This window comes from Aedes aegypti, chromosome 1, assembly GCF_002204515.2.
Source record: "Aedes aegypti strain LVP_AGWG chromosome 1, AaegL5.0 Primary Assembly, whole genome shotgun sequence".
In the NCBI taxonomy this organism is placed as follows: domain Eukaryota; kingdom Metazoa; phylum Arthropoda; class Insecta; order Diptera; family Culicidae; genus Aedes; species Aedes aegypti.
In genome coordinates this window covers 206,415,642-206,437,171 of record NC_035107.1, presented here as the reverse complement: position 1 = coordinate 206,437,171, position 21,530 = coordinate 206,415,642, and the positions used below count along the sequence as shown (strand labels likewise).

Sequence of the window (21,530 nt, the reverse complement as noted above, 5' to 3'; positions counted from 1 at the left end):
AAAAAAAATTATTTCAATATTAAAATTGCTAATTTTTATAAGTTATTCGCGATTCTCCATCAATAACAATACGTTTTCAAGAGACTCTTGATAAGAGTAAATACCATATTTCTTTCCACTTACTTTTCTTCCTTGATGGAGAATCGCGAACAACAAATAAAAATGGCCTATATTATTATTTAATTCATCATTTTTTGCATTATACTTTAGATATTTAAAAAATGGCTACTTCTAGAGAAGATTTTAACTTTCGCTAATTTTAGACCTTTTCCCACAATAATCACTCCCCACAATGAACTATACTCCATTTGAATGTTTTATATTTGTTTATTTTAAATTAAAATTAGAAGATAAATAAAACTGTTCAACAATGAACAACAACTTTATTCAAAATTAAATTAAATTTTCTTAGCAAAGCAACACAAACAAATCAAACATTTGTTTAATTCCGCGAAGTCATAACGATTTGGGTTGATATGATACAAAGACACAGACAAGTTATTTTTTTTTTTTGGCGCAGACACAAGGTTAAACCTAAAACAGTCAATCGATATTATGTGAAAAACGGGTGAAACGATAAATAAACGTTGTGCGTCTGGCCATTCTTTTCGGAAGAACAATAGATTGGTCAAACAAAATTGGAAGTGCCCTTACCATTTGCCTGTAGAGATCCTAAACCTTCGGATATATTTTATGAGTTTTTTTTTGTGTCGTGATAAGTAAGATAAAAACATAATCGATCAAAATGGTGAACAAGACCAAGTAAGTTTCATGGAAATTAAAGTTTGATAGTTTTGAAATATGGGCCTTGAAATTTTAGAGCTGATATAGCATCACGTGTTAATGTTAATTTCAATTGTAGGCCATTTGCTGTTTCAACCTTTACAACTTTGTTCTCTTCGTCATGGGTGATTTACTAAAAGTTATTCGGCTAAAAATTTGCATCAATAAATACTTTTGACATCAATACTGCCAAATTTCAAATGATTTGGCCAACAAAAAACCTCCAGACGAAGTGTATAAAACGGCCAAAAATACTTAAGTTCACCTATATTAGATTCCTATTACTAGTTTAAAAGTGTCACACGAGACCAACTAGAAAACCCCTTACATATATTTCTGATTCTAATTTCCACCCATTACCTTCCAGGATGTCGAGGACCCTCGAGGAATCCCCCAATGCCCACATCAACAAGACCCTGCTGGACAAGTACATGAGCCTGCCAATGCCGGAGGGCAAAATCCAGGCCACCTATATCTGGATCGACGGCACCGGTGAAAATCTGCGCTGCAAGGACCGAACGCTTGAGTTCATTCCCGAAAAACCCAGCGGTAAGTGTTATGAGCCACTTTTCTAACGGTGACTAATGGTGATTTCTAACGGGGCATATACGATGAGAGTTTTGAGATATTGAAAGATTTCTGTGGAGAATTCTTGGATTCCGGTAAGAATATAATTCCGGATATAAAATCCAGAATAGGATTTCCGTAGCAATATGGAATTTCCGTGAGAATTCTGGCATTAAAATTATTATTTTGTGGTTTTTGTAAGCATACTTGCAATACGGTGAGAATGTTAGAACTTCAATAGAAATTCTGAATTTGTGATGGGAACTCTGTCTTTTTGAATGCAACTTTAAAATATTCAGAAGCCCTGGAGGAATTCTGTAATTCCGAATTCTCGTAAGAATTCTTGCATTCCAGTAGTTGTTTTAGCGATTCTTGTTGGATTGGAACTTAAGGAATTCAGTAAAAATCCGGGAATCGGGATACGGGGCTTCCGGTTATGAATCTTTTGAAATAATGTTTTGAACCTCCAATCGGTATATTTGGTATTTCGTTAGGAGTCTTCGACATTTTAATGGGATCGTTACCGTCTGTTGTGATTCTTCGTAGTTCCGATGGCAATCTTGTAATTCTAGAAAAAATCTGTTCAATTTCGGTAATGTTAGGAATTCAGAGAGAAATCTAAGATTCTAGTAAGAATCTTTCGAATACCTGCAGGATTAATCGAGATTTCGATGTTTTTTATCATTCCGCCCAAAGTCTAACGACTTTATTACGACCCAAGAGTCGAGAGAGACTGTCGTCATCGGTCATCATTCTGTCTCAGTCGTTGTGTGCAGTTAGTTTTTCAAGATCAAAGTCAATGGTGCTGCACTCGCTGCGAAACCTGTATATGCACTAGCTATTTGCCGAGTTAGTATACTAAACCGCACCGTAGCTTTCGAATTCGCAGTAACGGTATCCCCAGCGTGTCAACTGAGTTGGTTCGTACGCGCTCGTCAATGAATGCAACTCAGTGGGGAAGTGTATATGAGCTTGTGTGTCACTGCATTTCCACTTCCACGTTCAATTCGTAATAGGAAAATTACACCAGTAACCTTCATTATTTGTCATAGGACGTCAGTATGGGACACTATTTATAGTGCTTACTTCCGTTCGATGGATCTTTTGCGTTGAGTAGTATTTTTCGACGTTTTTTCAATTCAATCGATTTAATGACTTAAGTCACGAAAATCTACCAGTTCTACTCATAGGCGTAGCTAGAGGGGAGGTGGGGCAAATAAATTAATATGGAAAATACCGTTTTGATTCATATTACGGACAGCTTCAAATTCCGGACACTCTCCTTTGTATGGGAAACATTTCACACGAAATGTTTCAATTTTAACCGTCCAAAAGTTCTCACTTTCGAGGCTCGTTTTATTAAGCTTTTTCCATAGATATCTTTGCAAATTTATAATGCCCAACTACCTTAGACGTCTCTTTAGTGGTTTGACGATTTCATTTGATGATTTGACTGTTCCATTAATGATTATCATGAGCTGTCCGGAATTCGAATCAAAGTGTCCGGAATATGAGGCAAAAGTGAGGAAGCGTCCGGAATAAGAATCATGAAAAGGCCACACATTTTGATTTATTTAAAATTATTCAAGTTGCGGAAGCGTATTCTTTACCCACCATCCGAAAGTTAAGGGCTTTAGACGCTCGATAACACTAAAAAATCATACAGAATGATTTATTTTGTATTCTCTGTGCTGGCTTATACTTCACTGAGGTCTTAAGTGTCCGTAATATGAATCAAAACGGTATATTTTAAATAAATTGTATGCCACAAACATTAATTTGTTTTTCGAATTTTGCAAAGAATGTATGCAGCGTTCGAATTTATTAAAAGTTACCTCATGATAAATTTATTGTTACCGAGAAAAAAATAATTCAGTCAAAATTCCGCAAAGGAATCTTTTGCAAGAAATATACCGAAGATTATTGTTATGAAATTCAGCAGAATTCTGACAAGAATCTTGTTTGATGCGTTCAGGAAGGATGGACAATGGATTTGCCAAGGATTTTCTCAAGGGCTTCCTTTGAACATTCCTCCAGACGTTTTTAATCTTTAAGCCTAATTTGCTGCTAATAATGAGTTGCTTAAGAAATATTTCCTCGTTTCCTTACAGAAATTTTCTGACTCCCGTTTGAACTAACATTTTTTTAAGTGCGTTCTGTGATCTGAAAAAAAGAACTTTCTTGATTTATTCCTTGTTTGAATTTCCCATGAAATTACTTTTCAGCAACAAATCACGCTTTATACGATATTGTCCAAGAATTATTTTTTTCCAATATTATCCAAATTTTTTTTCTGGAATATAAAGAATTTTTCAGTAATTTTGTATTTATGTAGCAATTTCAAATGGTTACTCATATCCTGGCAATTCTCAACACATTCTTTAAGATTTTTTTTCTAAATATTCTCTCGAACTCATCAATGATTTACAACTGGAATTTTAAGATATCTCGCGTTCAGTATCATACAGGCGTATCTGCAGTGATCGATTTCCCTTCGTTGATTTTCTTTTAGTATTATTACTTTCAATTCAATCGATTTAATAAGATTTTACGATGCAGTATGCTGAAGTACTATGATTAGATTCTATTGAATCAATAGTAACAGCCAAAAACAGTTGCTCGTCCACGTTATTAGCCAAAGAGAAAATCGATAAAGAGAAATCGATCATTGCATTTAAGCCCTTATGATACTGAACGCGAAAATGTAATGTTTCAATAATGTTGTGAAAAACACATACATTGCCTAGTCACTTTGTTCCACATGCAATTTAAATGGAAATTACTTTCATTTCCGAACATTTGTAATGAAACGTAACCTGTGATTCATCAGAAAAAATCACCCAAAGACATTTGCAAGAATTATCCTTGCATTCATTTTTAGATGTTAGTTCAGAAATTCCATTTATTTTGCTTCTAGAGCTTGAGGGTGTTAATGGATAAAAATCTCTTCAAAACATTATCTTTATAGTACTTCAATATTGTTCTAACTATAAATTCTGCAATGGTAAACCGTTTTATTCATATATCTATACTCATACTATTCGAAACCAAGTCATCAGTGTATCAGATAAGAAAAGTGTACTAATACCATACCCAAATAACCACTAGCACGCTAATTCACCTTTTTGGGCTTATACGGCTAAAATACGGTCAATATATGGCATGTTTGCTGTACATGATGGATGAATGAAATTATGGCTCGTGTGTCAATGATCGTTAAATTTTCCAAAGCCTGCTATTTGGCCTTATGAAACATTTCGAAAGCTTTCTTTTTCGCGAATCTTCTTGAATGAACAAGATATATCTGATATCTGACTACTAAAATACACGAAGCAATTCAAAATTTTAAAACAATAAAATTATCATATATGGCAAAATAGGGAACAACTATGGCCATAACATGAACTATTGGCCATCTTGTAATGATTTTATACTGATATGCAATACAGTCGCCTCTCTACATCTCGATATCTAAGGGACCATCGAGATAGGGAGAGATCGAGACAAAGAACAAATTTTTTATGAATACTAAGTTGCAAATTACTCCATTACCAAGTAAATAATAAACAATCAGACGTCGTTTCGCATTCCTGTTCGCAGATGTCAGAAATGACATTAAATAATTATTTTTCATTTACTTAGTACTCAAAAGGATTAATAGCATCAAAAACAATTACAACATAGGAGAATCATGCCTATTTCCAAACACTTTACAAATAGGTCGAACGCATTTTGGAAATATTATCAAATAAAAACCTATATTTACAGCAGAACGATTTTGCTTTTCCCTCTTTCTAAATGTATAGTTAAAATGTATAAATCAAAACGATTTTATCTCTATTGTTCTACCACTTACACAGCGTAACAAAAATGACATTATTGCGTGTCTCAAGGATCAAATTATGTGTCTCTAGTAGATTTGGGGTTGCTAAATCTGGTGCCATTCTCAGAAATGTTCCAGCACGTCACAATTTTTAGCTACAGGTCGCCAAAGTTGTATAAAACACTGGTTTTATTGATGTTTACATAAAATTTAAAGTACAATTTATCAAACTTTTTTGTAATCTAATCCACCAAACATGCAAAACAGAACTTGAACTTCCATTTTGGACATAATTTGATTGAAATTGCGCGATTAAATTTCGATTAAACCGATTTTTCCAAATGTTTGCAGTCTCCATATAAAATTCTGTTTGCAATTCCGTTGCAAATCAATCAACTTTTCATTGAGAAGTTGATCAACATAACGGCCTACTTTTCCTACCGAAACAAACAGTGCTGAAAAGTGCTACTTTTCAGCACTCTTTTCGGTGCTGAAAAGTAGCACTTTTCAGTACTGTTTTGGTAGGCGTCAACCGAATAGCCCAGTCTCTTCATGCCATGTGTGCTTATTCGGCGCGGCGTGTGAGTCGAGACGAGTCGGTCTCACTACGGGTGACGTGAGGCGACTAAGCAAATTGGAGCGAGTCGACATCTCAACGACTTATCTCGCCTTGCATGCCGCACAGAATAAGCACAATTGCATCAGATTCTTGAGTTTCTTCTACAATTGGCGTGAGGTGAGAATTGTCGGTGTCGTATAGCGAGGTGACAATTCTCGACTCGAGTGAAGTGACATACCATTTGGTTTACATGGCGAGTCACTTCACTTGAGTCTATATCCGCTGTGCGATCTGGTGCTGACTCAGGCAGGCGATTCTGATGTGGGATCGGATCGTCCAGCATTTGTAGTCAGCTTCTGTGTGTGCTGTCTTACCTGTTCTTCCCTCCAATAGGGAATATAGAACTGCATGGTACCGATGGGAGCGAAAAAATCTGTGACATTCATCGGTACTACAGTATCACAGCCTACGTGATTAAAAAATATTGAATACGTAGTTTCACGCATGGCTGTATGCCCATATGGGTTCTTTTGAAATCTCGAAAACTTATTCATACAGACTCAAGTCAAAAAAGTATACAAACTTACTTTATCGATCCTACGTGTTAAGCAGGCGGAATTCTACACGTACCGCTCTCTACCAACTCAACTTTTCACTTTTAGAACGTTTAATTTCCGGATTTACAAAACGACGAAAGTAACATTTTCAACTTTCGCAAGCTAACCACTACTTTCGCCGCCCCGCTGTATGGAGAGACAAAGTGACTTAACCACGAATCAAAACAAAACACTACTTGAGCCGATTTTACACTGGTAGAAAAACGTCGAAAGTAACTGAATGAAACGGCTTATCATTTTCTTATAATTATTTTTGTGGGAAATAATAGAAACTACCTAGTTTTTGAACGTGAGCTGAGTGTATGCAAAATTTGAGCGAAGTACACGGCAAAAAAATGTTAAAAAGGGAATTCATTTTAAAACAGTTTTAGAAGATAGATTGTGATTTTTCCTAATTAATTTTCTCAAAACCGTATAAAAGTTACTTACGTCGATTTGAAAAAGTAATCGAGAAATGTTTGTTTGTGCTTTTAGAGTTCATCCAGCTGAAACGGCATTTTTCGAAACCGCAAAAAATGTTGTATGCAACTCGTTGCAAAACTCGATTTTTTCAGCACTCGTTGTATTTATCCAACTCGGCAGGCCTCGTTGGATAAATGTACAACTCGTGCTGAAAAAATCATCATTTTGCAACTTGTTGCATAAATAACTATTGTTTCTTCTATATGGCAAAATACAACAATTGTCTAAACCATCAAAAAATAACTTTTCCGCATCGTAAGTGTTACAAACTTTGATGATAAGTATTGTTACATACATAAAGTTTGAATTATGTGGCAAAATAAGCCAATATATTACCTTACAAGCTGGTAAACTTGCATGCAAGTTGGCTGAAATAGTCATTTTTTGCATTTTCAACAGCCAATATCTCAAAAACTAGACGTGCTATGATATTTCTGAAAAAGGCAATGGATTCAGCAACCCTTAATTAAGTGAATAGCGGTATTTTGGTGTTGGAGACAAAAACGTGTTCCGCAGTGTTATTGCATATTTCGAGATTTTAAGTTACATCCAGGAACGCACAATAAAAACCCTTTAATTTTAATATTGCATTTTACTTCACGGAATAAGCCAAAAGTATATTAAAATGAATAACGATCTCGAATAACTTTAGAAACTAAGAAAAAGTAGAAGAGATAATACCTTGACACCTTGACCTTGATTTATTTCCAAAAAGAGACTTTTTCCATAAACAAATATCACAAACCGCAACCAAGATTACATTTTCACACATTTGATCTCAAATAAATTTACTGTATCGGCTATTTTTCTGCAATATTGTTTTCTAGTTTTGTAAGTGAATGTTTTTAGCCTATGAAATCCTAACAAAAATATTTTGAAACTTTTTCAACATCTAGAATCTACAATACTTTATATTGATAGACAACCACTATCACACAAAGTACAAAGGTAGCTCACAATCCTCCGAACAGATCAAGCATTTCAGATGACCAAAATATGTAACCATGGCTGACGTAGAATTATTATTTTGAATAACATATATTATATATTATATAATCCAATATGTATCAACAAACATAGAAAAAGGGGCAGTGAGCGAAATTAGGGGCATGCCCGAAATATGGTAGCATCACGGTACTGTACTTTCTAGAAATTCCTTCGAGTAAGCTCTCCAGAGAGTTGAGATGTCTCTTGAATATGTTTTTCCAGTAGTACCTTCTTTGTATTCTTCGTATTTTTCTAGAAGATATCCGAACCATCGAAGTTTTTCTAAAGTTTTTTTTTTCTGTAGTTCTCCTAAGAAATCCTACTCCTGGGAGTTTCAGTATATTTATTACATACTAGTGGTACCGGCAAACTTCGTCTTGCCATCAAGTAGGCTGTTGAAATACGCTTTGGATCGTCCCATACAAAATGACAGTTCTGTTCACGCTCGTTTTTCCGACTTTTCCTGTGATTTTTATACACACAAACACGTCGGAACCCTTAACGAACAAAACGGAGAATGGACCAATGCATGAGTTCACTAGCTGACGTTTGAGCGGTGCCGTGTTATTTATGTGGCCATAGTAACGAATGAATTTGGCACCGCTCAAGTGTCAGATTAGTAAACTCGTGCATAAGTCCATAAATCATTCAAATCCGTTTACCCATTCGGAAGCCATTTCGTGACATACCACTCCATTTTTATTTATATAGATTTTGAATATTTTTTAAAGTGGTTTTCAACGGTGCTCCGGAAAACAATCCAGTCATTTGTACTGAAGTTCCCAGGAATTCGTCTAAGGTAAATTAAGAATAGCTCTAGAGAAGAAATTTCCTCCAAATATTTCTTCATGTATTTATTGAAGTGTTATTATATACATATATGACTTAATCGAATTCCTAGAGTAGTTGTATAAAAAATCTTGGAGAATCTTCCGATAGGCTCATGCAAAAATTCATGTAGACATGTAGAAATCACAAAAGCAGCTTCGGGTCACCACGGGATTAGAAGGATCATAACATAACATAAGAATTATAACAAAACCTTTTAATTCATAGAAAGAAAACCGAAAAGTCAAATAATTAAGTATTTTATGCTGAAATCGTCTTATTGTTTTGTCTGTAACTGTATGAACTCAGACAACACTTGCTACGTTCAAATCATAGCTATTTATACCACACATCTAGTTTCAACCGGAAATTGTATCTATGATACTATTTGTCAAATTGCAGTCCTATTGCATGATAGGTTTTCTTGTAAGCCCCATGAAGCACCTGGGCAAGTTAATTACATATTTACCCAGAAAATGCTTTGTTTAACACTCGACGTCTACTGCAATCCCCTCCGAAATGACATAGTTCCGTTTGATATCAAGTTTACCGTTTTACATCACCTCTGCCTAGTTGTCGCGGGACTATTCTCGGTATTCCGAGCTGCGATGGAGCGCTCCCACACTTGTCATCCGAATCAATTCAAGTGTGAAGTGTGGTTCACCGCTAACTACGTACAAAATATTTACTCGGCGGCGCGCGGTGTGTTACAACAATCGGTCCACGGGCACGCGTTTGCTAATTACTGTATACGACCGATGCAGTCATGGTGCATATGGAGATTCGGAAACACCATATGAATGCACGTGATTGGGAACTTACCAGTGGGATACTAAATGTGGTGTCTCAGAGTCTATAAAATTGAATCAGCTGCTCGACTCGTGTTTTAAATACCTATATATATTGTGTGCTCAAACTGTGTGGTTCAGAGGCCATGTATTATGTGTTTAGTTAGTACCATCATTTGAGATCTCTCCGAACATTAATTTAAAACAGCGGAATCAAAAATTCAAGTTAAACATGTTGTAAAATATGTGATAGACTTTTAAATAATAAAATAAGATATTTTACGTATTTTATGCGTATCTGTCAAAGGATACAAACTCTAGTGGAATTAAATGTACCTACTGAATTCGGGTTTTTTCATAGGTATTCTACTAAACAGCTCGAAGATTTATTATAGTATATTTGGTTTAAAAATATAAAACTAAGAAACAAAAGGAACCTTGTCGTTTATGCGTATTATGCCACTAAGCGTGGGTTCGATTCCTGTTCCAGTCGGTGGAAACTTTTCGACAAACGAAGCAAGGCTACTGAGTATTTCGTGTTATGCGTTGCCTAATGTTAGTAACCGTCCAGTGTCTGCAGTAGGGTGGCCCATAATGATCAAACTACACAAATCTTAAATTACACCCCCCCCATCGATTTGTCCATTTCTCGCATAACTTATGATATCGCCCTAAAAGCCATTGGTAATCAAATGTGTAGCTCATTGTAGCAAATGAATGGACCAAGGTAAAAACTATCAACACTGATATATAGAGGAAGATCTTCTCTTGCATTGTTAAATAACGTGTAAATTCCATTTCCAATGGCTTTTAGGGTGAGATTATAAATGTAGCGAGATTTTGACCCTCAGAAGCTACTGTTAAAACTTGAAAGTAACCCATCTACTCTATCGAGCTTGAAGTTTGTATGAAGAAAGTCGACAAAATATATGAGAAAAACGATTCTAATTACATTTTTGGGGCGCCACCTCATGAATTTCTTTCATTATTGATTTGAAGATTATCTAACCAATAGGGAGGAGACTGCAACACACTTCGAACGTTATTTAGAATGAACCGGGTAACATCTCAATTTTGTACACTTGTATGGTATAACGGCTCAAAATTTCATCATTCGACAGCTCAAAATCTATGGTTTTTCATCCAGATTTAAATGGACTCGATACCATAGATCAAACATAAAAATAGATTACATTCCATTATTGAGAGCTAGTCCCGATCCTTCAGGACAATTCTATGATATTACCAATAGATATACCGTTTTGTCTCAAATTCCGAACAGACTCATATTCCGAACACTCGGTTTTTGTATGGCGATGTGGCTGAAATGTTTCGCTGAAATATGTCATCAAATTTAAAGGAAATGGCAGTCAATTGCAATTCAATTTTAACGTCTTCGAATCTATTTTATACCTCTGGAGTAGTGATGATTCTCTTGTTTGAGACCAGTAGAACTAGCTAAATTTATTTGCGAAATTATTCATTTGAATACGATTTATTTGTGCTGTTCAGAATTTGAATCAAGGTGTTCGGAATATGAGACAGAATGAACACAGTGTTCGGCATTTGAATCAAAATGTTGTTCCATACTTTAACGTAAAAACATTACAAAATAAGCCAAAATAATCAATTTTATTGGCACACCCAACAACTAACAGTTAGACTTAGCGAAAAAAATGAAATTTTCACTAATATCAGCTAATTCATGCCTATCAGATGCATTTGAAGTCACTGTTGGCCTTAAGTGTTCGGAATATGAGTAAAAACGGTATTTTACCGGACCTAAATTCATGACTTTTTGTCCAGAAGTGAAAAGACGTCGACCAATAAAAACTTCGGACCGCTGTCGCACTCTACTTTCCACAAGAAACTCTTTTGCATTTCCACCAGGAATTCGAACAGCAATTCCACCAGAGATTCTAACAATAATTTTACCTGTGATTTATTCGGCAATTCCACCAGGGATTTCAACAGGTGCTTCTTCTGAAATATCACAAGTGATTCTCTAGACATTCCACCAGAGATTCCTTCAGGAATTTCCTTAGGCATTTGCACCTTCCACCTGTTATATTGGTCAGTAAATTCTTCACTCGGTCAGCGCACATGTCGGGGATTGCTGCAGTCTTGTGTTGTTGACCGTTGCTTTTCAGCGCCTCAGCTATCACGCTTTCTTTGTGCTCCATTTTATTTTCTGTAGTGAATTCGCTTTGCTTCTGCTCTTGCGGCAACTTCTAACCTCTAACGGTTTCTAGCAGCATTCTTCGTTGTCACTCTGGCAATCCTTATCGAACCAGTTATTTAGTCAAACTTGAGATGCATCCAACTTTTGAAACAAAATAGTTGTAATGCCTCGTATCGCACTTTTTCTTGCAGATCTTCCCATCTGGAACTACGATGGAAGCTCATGTTACCAAGCCGAGGGACACAACTCCGATGTCTACCTGCATCCAGTGGCGATCTTCAAGGATCCCATGCGCCCGGGCAACAACATCCTGGTCATGTGTGAAACCTACCGGTTCGACGGAACTCCGACCCAGTCCAACAAGCGCCGTACGTGCCGCGAGGTGTGCGATAAGGTAGCTGACCAGCAGCCTTGGTTCGGAATCGAACAGGAATACACGTTGCTCGACATTGACGGCAGGCCTCTGGGATGGCCCAAGAACGGATTCCCCGGGCCACAGGGCCCATACTACTGCGGTGTTGGTGCGAACAAGGTGTACGCTCGAGATATCGTAGATGCCCACTACCGAGCCTGTCTTTATGCCGGCATCAAGATCTGCGGTACCAACGCCGAAGTTATGCCTGCCCAGTGGGAATACCAGGTCGGACCGTGTGAGGGCATCTCCATTGGTGACGAGTTGTGGGTATCCCGCTTCCTACTGCATCGTATTGCCGAGGAGTTTGGCGTAAGTATTTAGCATGGGACTAGTGACGATTAAGTGTCTTGAAAATAGGAACTTTACTGCCCCTATTCGCATTATTGTCCCATGTTCCCTGGGATTTCTTATATACATGGGAGGATACAGTTATCTTGAATTTTGTTGAAAAAAAAAAGTTTTTTGTTAGCTCAATCAGAAAGCTGAGAAAAAAGTGAGTAAGATAACTATTATATTATTCTGCTTTACAGATCGTTGCCACACTGGATCCGAAACCGATGGTCGGCGACTGGAATGGTGCCGGTGCACATACCAACGTATCAACGAAGACCATGCGCGAGGAAGGTGGCATTGTTGAGATCGAAAGTGCCATTGCCAAGCTGTCCAAGTGTCACGAGCGTCATATCCGAGCCTACGACCCTCGCGAGGGCAAGGATAACGAGCGCCGCCTTACGGGAAAGCACGAAACCAGTTCAATCTACGATTTCAATGCCGGTAAGTGGTCAGTTTCTACGAATTTTGAATCAACGATCTAATGCACTATTATCGGTAGGCGTGGCCAATCGTGGAGCCTCGGTGCGTATTCCGCGTGGCGTCGCCGACGAAGGCAAGGGCTACTTCGAAGATCGCCGGCCAAGCTCCAACTGTGATCCATACAGCGTCGTCGAAGCCATCCTCAGAACGATTTGCCTGGACGAGTAGGACTGTTTCCCGTCAAATTGTGGTATTTTAAAAAGGTCTAACAACACAAATCCATTCAACCTAAAAGAGAAACCGGTGCATTCTATTGTAACTAACGACAATGTTTTCTGTTTTTAAAATTATAACAATCTATTTATGTTTCTGTTACGTTACGAGAAATCACTGAAAGAGAGCTATTATATTATATTAATATTCCATCTGGACATAAGCACGACAACCAGAACCGATATTGGCAGGGAGGGCATAGTGAAGCCTCTTGCATAAAGTAGATCATCTAGTGAAGATAAAAGTGTTTCTCGTATAATAAATGTTATTAAAGTATTGAAAAAGTAAGAGTTTGTGTTAAAGCATTGAAAGAAAGTAAAATCCATAAGAATAATTAAGGCTGTTTAGCTTCTCTATATTTCCAATGGTTCTCGAGCAAAAGAATATTGCTGCAGAATACCAAACTAGGGTAATAACTTTCGCCTCTCCCTTTCTGTTGCCAGCTGATCAAGGTCTTCCGAAGGGCCAATGCAAAAAAAATCGAAGGCGATTTGACGCTCGTAAACCTCGCCTTCTTTAGCGCCTACCTTAGCCAGAGAGCCCGCTTTCTCATTGCCCGGAATGAAGCAATGAAAAGCATAGCAGCATAGCATAGACTGACTTTACATGTCAATGGTTGCTACTCCGTGATTGATCGGAACTGGCGCCCAGCTACTTGGTTCATAGACCTTCTCGATGATATCCTTAGAAAGCAATTCATTCAGCTTCTCATCAACCTTGTCTAACATTGGCAACGGTAAACATCGGAGACGTTGGGCAACTGGCTGCTGTAACCTCTCAAAATGGTTACATTTGTTTTTTGTAAATATTCCCTGTAAATAGTTTTTTTTTGTTTATTATTATTATCATTATTATTATACTTCCTTTCATTATTATTCTTATTATTTTATTATTCTTATTATTATTCCAATTATTACTCTCATTATTATCCTTATCATTATTATTTTTCTTATTACTACCCTTTTTACTATTATCATTTTTATTATAATTACGGCTGCCTAAAAATATTATGAATTTAAAATTGAAATGCCTATACCTTATACAAATAGAAATTGAAAAAAAATGAATTACACATAAAAATATCGAATGCACTCCACCTTGAACATCCCCATCCCTATTCCCATAACGTTTGTACTACACACCACCGTTACCAGCGTCAGCTGTCATGACGTTGGTAGCGAATCGACAGCAGCGATCCAATAAAACCGTTTGTCAACAGACAAACGGTCTCTATTAGGTGAACGAATTTGATCACGAAAAGTTGTGCGCGAATTTAACCCGTTTTGTTCCACTCCACCAGGGAACGAAAAATTGAGTGCATCAGTGAGCTGTGAGAGTCCCGGTGTGCCTTTTCCTCCATTTTGGCCCGGTCGACAAGTGAAGTTCGCCTTCGGAAGTTATCAAGAGCCGCCGTCGTCCCGGTGTGCCATCAGTGTCGTTTGGCTTGGCCTAGTGCAACGATATGCCAACCACCCCATTCTGGCCCGGACCACTAGTGTAGTGAGCGAAGAAGAAGCCGCCGGTGTGCCATCCAGGTCGTTTGGCCCGGCAGACAAGTGATTTTCTGCGACCTCTCTCCTGAAGACTGTCCCCGCCGACGTTGATTCGCCCTGTTTCCTGGCCGTCTTCGTGGATAGCGCCGAGACCGGAACAAACCAACCCTGAAGCTGTGTCGTGGTAACGTAAAAACACCCAGAATCCCTAATTTCCTTCCATTAAAAAAAAAAAATGAAAATTAAATCTGTAAATAATGAAAAATTAATCTCTTTTTATAATCATTAAGCTAAGCCCTGAGTATCCTCCATCTCCTGATTTCGGTTTTGTCCACCTTGGAATCGTAGATTTTGACGTAGGACTACGTTTGATTTTTTTAAAGGGAAGTTTTTCCGCCCATATCCCCAATTTCCTCTTGGAGCAGCAAAAACGACCCTGAGGCCCAGGACAAAAGCCCGGTTGGGGACAATAGAGGTTCCCAACCTAAAGAATCTCTAACAATTGGCGCCCAACGTGGGGCTCGAACCCACGACCCTGAGATTAAGAGTCTCATGCTCTACCGACTGAGCTAGCCGGGCTTTCTGCTCTCCTATGCCACCGAAGAATCCCAATACCACAGCAAGATGTCGAAGATTTGGCATCAGCTAGTAGCTAACGAATCTGCTTCCAAAGTGTGCTAGTGGCTTCTCAGGCTGCTAGAGCTAGCTAGGGTTATTTTAGTGTCACGATGAGCGGGGGTTTTCCTGTTTCCTGTTGGAGACAATTCGTTTGTTTCGAGGGGTTGCCAAAGTAGACGTTAGAATTCCAGTAGAATAAAACTAAGACTATACTGAAAAAAAAAACTGCATCATGTTATATGTAAAAGTTTATACGTTCAAAGAAATCTACGGCGAGAAGCTTATTTAGTGATACAGATATTAACAAAAGATTAGAATACATTGTAGTTGCCATTTAAAAAAAAAAAAAAAAAAAAAAAAAAAAAAAAAAAAAAAAAAAAAAAATGAAAATTAAATCTGTAAATAATGAAAAATTAATCTCTTTTTATAATCATTAAGCTAAGCCCTGAGTATCCTCCATCTCCTGATTTCGGTTTTGTCCACCTTGGAATCGTAGATTTTGACGTAGGACTACGTTTGATTTTTTTAAAGGGAAGTTTTTCCGCCCATATCCCCAATTTCCTCTTGGAGCAGCAAAAACGACCCTGAGGCCCAGGACAAAAGCCCGGTTGGGGACAATAGAGGTTCCCAACCTAAAGAATCTCTAACAATTGGCGCCCAACAAAAATAATAAGAAAAGGTTTCCACTTCACTATTGAAGTGGAACCCTTTTCAGATAAGCTCCGGGAGGAATTGGAATCCTTTATTCCAATTGTTCTATTATACAGGATTTATTGTATTCAGTTGTATCGGGATAAGAAAGGGATAAGTGAAAGTGTTTTCTTTTCGTGGAATCGTTCGGATGATGATAACTGCTGCTGTAAGTCGTTCTTTTCCTTTCAATTCATCTTTACAAATTAACCTTGTTATCTCTTTATAGCAAAAGAATAAATTAATCTGAATAGTAGAGTTAAATAAATAATTAGTGAAATTTATATTACACAGTGGTTCAAAATTATTATTTTTTTAATTTTTATTTTATTATTTTTTTTATTTTTAAATGTTTTTGTGTCTTACACAGTGGTCCAAAATTATATTTTTTTTAATTTTTATTTTATTTATTTTTTTTATTTTTTAATTTATTAGTGCCTAGCTTAATGATAAAGCATAAATATATGCTTAATTTATTTGAAATTTTTTGCTTTTTGTACATTTTTTCAATTTTTTTTTAGGAATAAGCTTTGATTTTTTGTTACTTTTTTTTTGCATTTTTAAGCAAAAAGTAGCTTTTGATTTAGTTTATGGTAGGTTTAAAATTTTTGTAAATATTTTTTGATTGAATTATTATTTTTAAGCATTTTTTTTCGATTTTGTTGTGAGAAATGGCTGAATCACTGGAAATCCAATTCACACACGCTGTTGAAAAGATTCGGGAGTGGTACCACAGCTTAAGGGTGGACCACTTATCACCTGAGGAGTTGGACTTCGAGTTGAAAATTCGCTCGATCGTTATTCGGGATGATCCCACCTACTCTAGAAAGCGTAGGAGTCTTAGGGATCACCTTAAGCTGGAGAAAGAGGATAATAATAAAATTGAAGTGGAATTACAGGTGAACTGGGAGGAAACAATACAGTTCTGTCGACAAAATTTCGACGAATTGTCGGCAGGCTTACAACATGACAAAAACTTAAGGGTGAGGGGACAAGCAAAGCTTTTGCATTTCGGTCATCGGATAGTCCTTCTTTTGAATCAGGTTAGGGATTCGGGGGAAACAGAAAGCTTCCTCAAGGAAATGCTTGTTGATGTGGTGAATCTCCTGAAGCAGTATTTCCACACTGAAACAACTGAACCTGAATCTCATAATCGAGAGGGACTGGAGGATCAAACCTTAATGGACTTGTTCCGGACTGAGCTTGTTCCTGATGCCCATCCCCGATCGCTTGCAGATTCAGGTACAGTAGTTTCTGATGTAAATACTACTTCAGAAAATACTTCGGTGGCTTCCCGGTTTGAAGGTAGTGACTGTGTGCGCTCTTTACTAGCTCGCATTAAAGAGTTAGAAAAGGAGATGGCCAGAATGGGAGGACAGCGTGTGGAAGAGTCTCAACGCAGGGAATCCGAACTTTCTAGTGGAAGTCGACAGCCAGTGGTGAGTGTGCCGCTGGCTAATCAAGCTCCTCCAACTCTTCATTCCTCTTTCCCCTCTCTTCCGATATACTCGAACCTTTCACAGGGGCAGAGTTCTTCGGTGGCGGTCGATCCTTCTAGGCCGATCACTAGTGTAACCTTCTCGTTACCGCAAAGCCATCTCTCTACACAGCCACAGCCTCCTTCAACCTGGCAAAGCTATCTGCAGAATAATCCTTCCATTCATCCGCAAACCACCAATTCGTGGTTCGGATATCCAGCTGCAAGTTCAGTACCATTTTCAAATCCGAGCCTCGGGACTTCGGTCTTGAATAATGGTCAGACTTCAAATCCGTGGCTAGGGAATCCGATTCCAAGCGTCATTCAGTCAGCTTATTCATGGAACAATCCTATAGAAACTTCGGCTTCAACTTCAACTGCCTTTCCTTCATCCAGCTTCGTTCCTTTCAATCCAGTTCCGTCTGGCAATCAGGTGCGTCACACCTTGCCGGTGTCCTAGTGGACCATCGCCAAATATGACGGTGAAGATCAAGGGCTGAAGTTGAACCAGTTCCTTGGAATGGTTCATGCGATGGCTGTTGCTGAACATGCTTCGGAAGCTGAACTGTTTGATTCAGCGATTCACCTTTTCAAAGGTCCAGCATTGCAATGGTACATGACCATGCGCGCTACAGGCCGGTTAGTCAACTGGCAGCATTTGGTGCTAGAGCTTAGGCGGACGTTTATGCATCCCGACCTAGACACCTTAATAAAAATGAAGGTTTATCAGCGTCAGCAAGCCCGCAATGAAACCTTCCTTCAATTCTACCACGGTATGGAAGAGCTTTTTGGGACAATGAGTGTTCCTTTGCCGGAACACGAAAAGGTCCAAATCCTTCTTCAGAATATGAGAATTGATTATAAAAAGCAACTTAATTTCATTCCTATTGCTGACCTTCCGACACTTGTGTCCGCAGGCCAGAAAATAGATGCCGTAAACTTCTCAGTCTACAACAAAGTGTTTGGACCTGAGAAGTCGGTTAATACGGTTGACTTTTCTGAACCGAAAAAGGGCTCATCTCAGGATAATCCCAACAAGCCACCCACTCCACATCAACAAGCCTCGTCGAGAAATTCGAAGGCCCACACTCCTCCTACACAGACCAATCAGAGTCGTAAGGGTTCCCAAACCGGAACCGATACTCCTCGCGGACCAGCACGGGCACCAACCACTTTGGAAGGCTTGATCGAGTCTCATCAACCATTATCAAGCCGACATTGCTTCAATTGCGGCAAGTTTGGGCATCGGATGGACCAATGCAGGCTCCCGAGAGGGGTACTGTGCGAAAACTGCGGTTTTCGAGGTTATCCGTCAAACAACTGTCCATACTGCGTAAAAAACGCGTTGGTAGCGAGCCAAAACCGCCGCCCGCTGAACCCAAACTACTAAGCGTAAACTCTTCTACGTATTTTCAACCGGCTTCGGAGAATCTTTATCCGGAGACTCCGGCGTCGTACACCATTACGTATCCACGTGTGAACGACAACCGTCCTTACATATCGGTTGACATTTATGGGATTACTGTTTCTGCCCTTCTAGATAGTGGAAGTAATCTCACTCTCATTAATGATGCAGTGTACAATACAGTCAAACCAAAAAAACTGTTTCCACTGCGAGACCCACCCAACCTGCGAACAGCGAGCGGAGAAGCGCTCACGGTCCGTGGGAAGGTCTATCTACCATTTTCATGGAACGGTGTGGTCCGGGTTGTGCCGACTCTCGTTATTCCAAACCTAGCCATCAATTGCATTTGCGGAATGGATTTCTGGAAGACCTTCCGGATCCAACCCACCGTTGTAGGGTGCGCTACGGTTGAATATACCGGGGCAGAATTCACTTCGTCTCCGTTGCGTACACCATCTGTCCTCTCTGCTTCCGAGCAGAAGACAATCGATCACATCAAATCTCTTTTCATTCCCGCTCGCCCGGGAAAACTGTCCACCACTCCACTGGCGGAGCACAAAATTGAGCTCGCTGAAGAATGGCGGAATAAGCCTCCGGTTAGACAGTTCCCGTATGTCATGTCTCCAAAAACGCAAGGTTTGGTGTCCGTAGAGCTGCAAAGACTGCTCGACGCGGGTATCATCGATGATGATGATGATGATTTGGTTCTACCATCTATTGTAGCAAGGCATCTGCCTATAGCACTGGAATAATCTGAAAAGCGATTTGATCAAGATTGTATTGTTGTTTGTGATCAGTCAGTCTCCTGTATGAAGGGCCAAAAACGGTTGTGCGGACCCGCAAGCAGAGACACTTGCACGAAACCCGCGTCAGAGGAAGAGAATCTCCTTCCAGAATAAAGTTTTCACGAACAACTGTACAATCAAGCCCTCGATTGACGGAATACTCCCAATAGATGGGGTCGAAGAGCCCGCCCTCAATCCACAAAATGTTAACAACAGGGAGGAGGCAGTCCCAAGCTCCCTGTCCAAATCGTTTCAATCGGGTGCCCTGATGGTCCCAACCCAACCCAAAATACATACAATAATAGAAGTATATGAAATATAAATATGAAATGAAACATAATCCAACATGAAAAGATCTCACCGGTTTTTTTTTCCTTGTGTGCTATACAGGAGCTCTCGTCAAAACTTTTGTCTGCTTGGGCAATCAATGATGTGCAAACCAGATAAGTAAATTCGTCAATTCGTAAACAAAGTCTCACTTGTTTTCGGCTCACTCTAGTTTTTCCTCTTCTTCATATATCACATTCGCAATGTGCACTTATACTCTTCCAATCAAAATGCATCAATTCATCGTTGATTCCACCCTAGCTGCTGATCATTACAAACGTTTTATATATATTTTATCGTAGTTCCACCCTAACACAACACCGTTTTGGTTCTTTTCTTGTTCTTCATTTTCCATACACTTTCGCTACACGTTCTCAAGGTGGGCGCTCACTCTCAGCTCTCGCACCCTTTCGTTTTCTCGCATTATTCATTCATTATTCATTGACACCAACACACACGCACACACTATGCACGTTTCATTTCGTTACTTAAAACTTCTAGAACTTGTCTTTTTTCGTTCTATTCATTATCCATACGTGGTTCATTATTTAAAACTATCAAACATACGATTCCAAGAACACAATCCAAAACTGCACGCCATCCTCAGTATACATTCGTCAGTGTTGCACCGGCAGGAAAGTTTCACCAGTGCCTTCATCATCCATTTTCAGCTTACGTGCGCACACATCTACACCACATCCCGTATACAGCCCTTTTTCGCATCATTTCTTCCACTTTTACATACACACACTCCAAGACGAAAAAAAATGCCTTGCGGTATGCAAAAACGCGTCGGATGTTATACAATTGATGATCGAAAACAATCACTACAAGTATGAAAAATCTTCCTAATGCGTCTATTGCAAGTTTTTGGATCCAGAAATATATCACAGCACATTGCAGCGGAAAAACACGCCGTACTCGGGAGCACTTCACACACGCGTCCACTCGCAACCACATTTTAAACCGATCTTCCTGCTCGACGCGGGTATCATCGAACCCAGTAACTCTGATTGGTCACTAAACTGTGTACCAGTCGTCAAACCTCATAAGGTTCGGCTCTGTTTGGATGCGCGCAAGATTAACGAAAGAACTGTTCGTGATGCTTACCCCTTGCCGCACCCCTGTCGAATCTTAGGCCAACTTCCGCAGGCGAAGTACTTATCGACGATTGATTTGTCGGAAGCTTTCCTTCAAGTTCCACTTGAAAAGGCTTCGCGGAAGTATACGGCCTTTAGCGTGCAAGGTAAGGGGTTGTTTCAATACACCCGAATGCCCTTTGGCCTTGTCAATAGTCCGGCCACGTTGGCTAGACTGATGGACCGGGTTCTGGGCCACGGTGTATTGGAACCTTATGTCTTCGTTTACCTCGACGATATCGTCGTGGTAACGGAGACATTTGAGCATCACGTCCAGCTCCTTCAGGAAATTGCACGCAGATTAAACAGAGCCAACCTAATGATAAACCTGGAGAAGTCTCAGTTTGGGGTGCCGGAAATTCCCTTCCTGGGATATCTTTTGAGTTCGGAGGGTCTTCGTGGGAATCCTGACAAGATTCGACCCATCGTCGAGTACGAAAGGCCCACCACGATCACTAAACTTAGAAGATTCCTAGGGATGGCGAATTATTACCGGCGGTTCATCCCAAACTTCAGCGAGACTTGTGGGCCTTTGTCGGATCTCCTGAAGTCGAAAACA

General features: G+C 39.1%; 1 protein-coding gene and 1 non-coding gene across 5 annotated transcripts in view; one reads left to right on the top strand and one right to left on the bottom strand.

The window, feature by feature from the left end:
* LOC5577984 (glutamine synthetase 2 cytoplasmic) overlaps nt 1-13,325 on the top strand; it is a 30,578-nt gene extending 17,253 nt beyond the window's left edge. For 3 of the 4 annotated variants that reach the window (XM_001656670.2, XM_021857331.1, XM_021857330.1), the window contains 4 exons: nt 1,151-1,332; nt 11,788-12,320; nt 12,542-12,785; nt 12,844-13,325. In XM_001656670.2, coding sequence (XP_001656720.1) covers nt 1,152-1,332; nt 11,788-12,320; nt 12,542-12,785; nt 12,844-12,992 — 1,107 coding nt within the window. In that variant the 5' untranslated portion in view covers nt 1,151 and the 3' untranslated portion in view covers nt 12,993-13,325. Of the gene's footprint in view, nt 1-646; nt 763-1,150; nt 1,333-11,787; nt 12,321-12,541; nt 12,786-12,843 lie in introns of those variants that run through there. The other variant, XM_001656668.2, reaches the window with a different exon arrangement.
* Nucleotides 13,326-15,036: 1,711 nt separating this feature from the next.
* On the bottom strand, nt 15,037-15,109 carry Trnak-cuu. The gene has a single exon. It is a non-coding gene; the product is annotated as a tRNA-Lys (tRNA).
* Between the last annotated feature and the right edge of the window lie 6,421 nt (nt 15,110-21,530).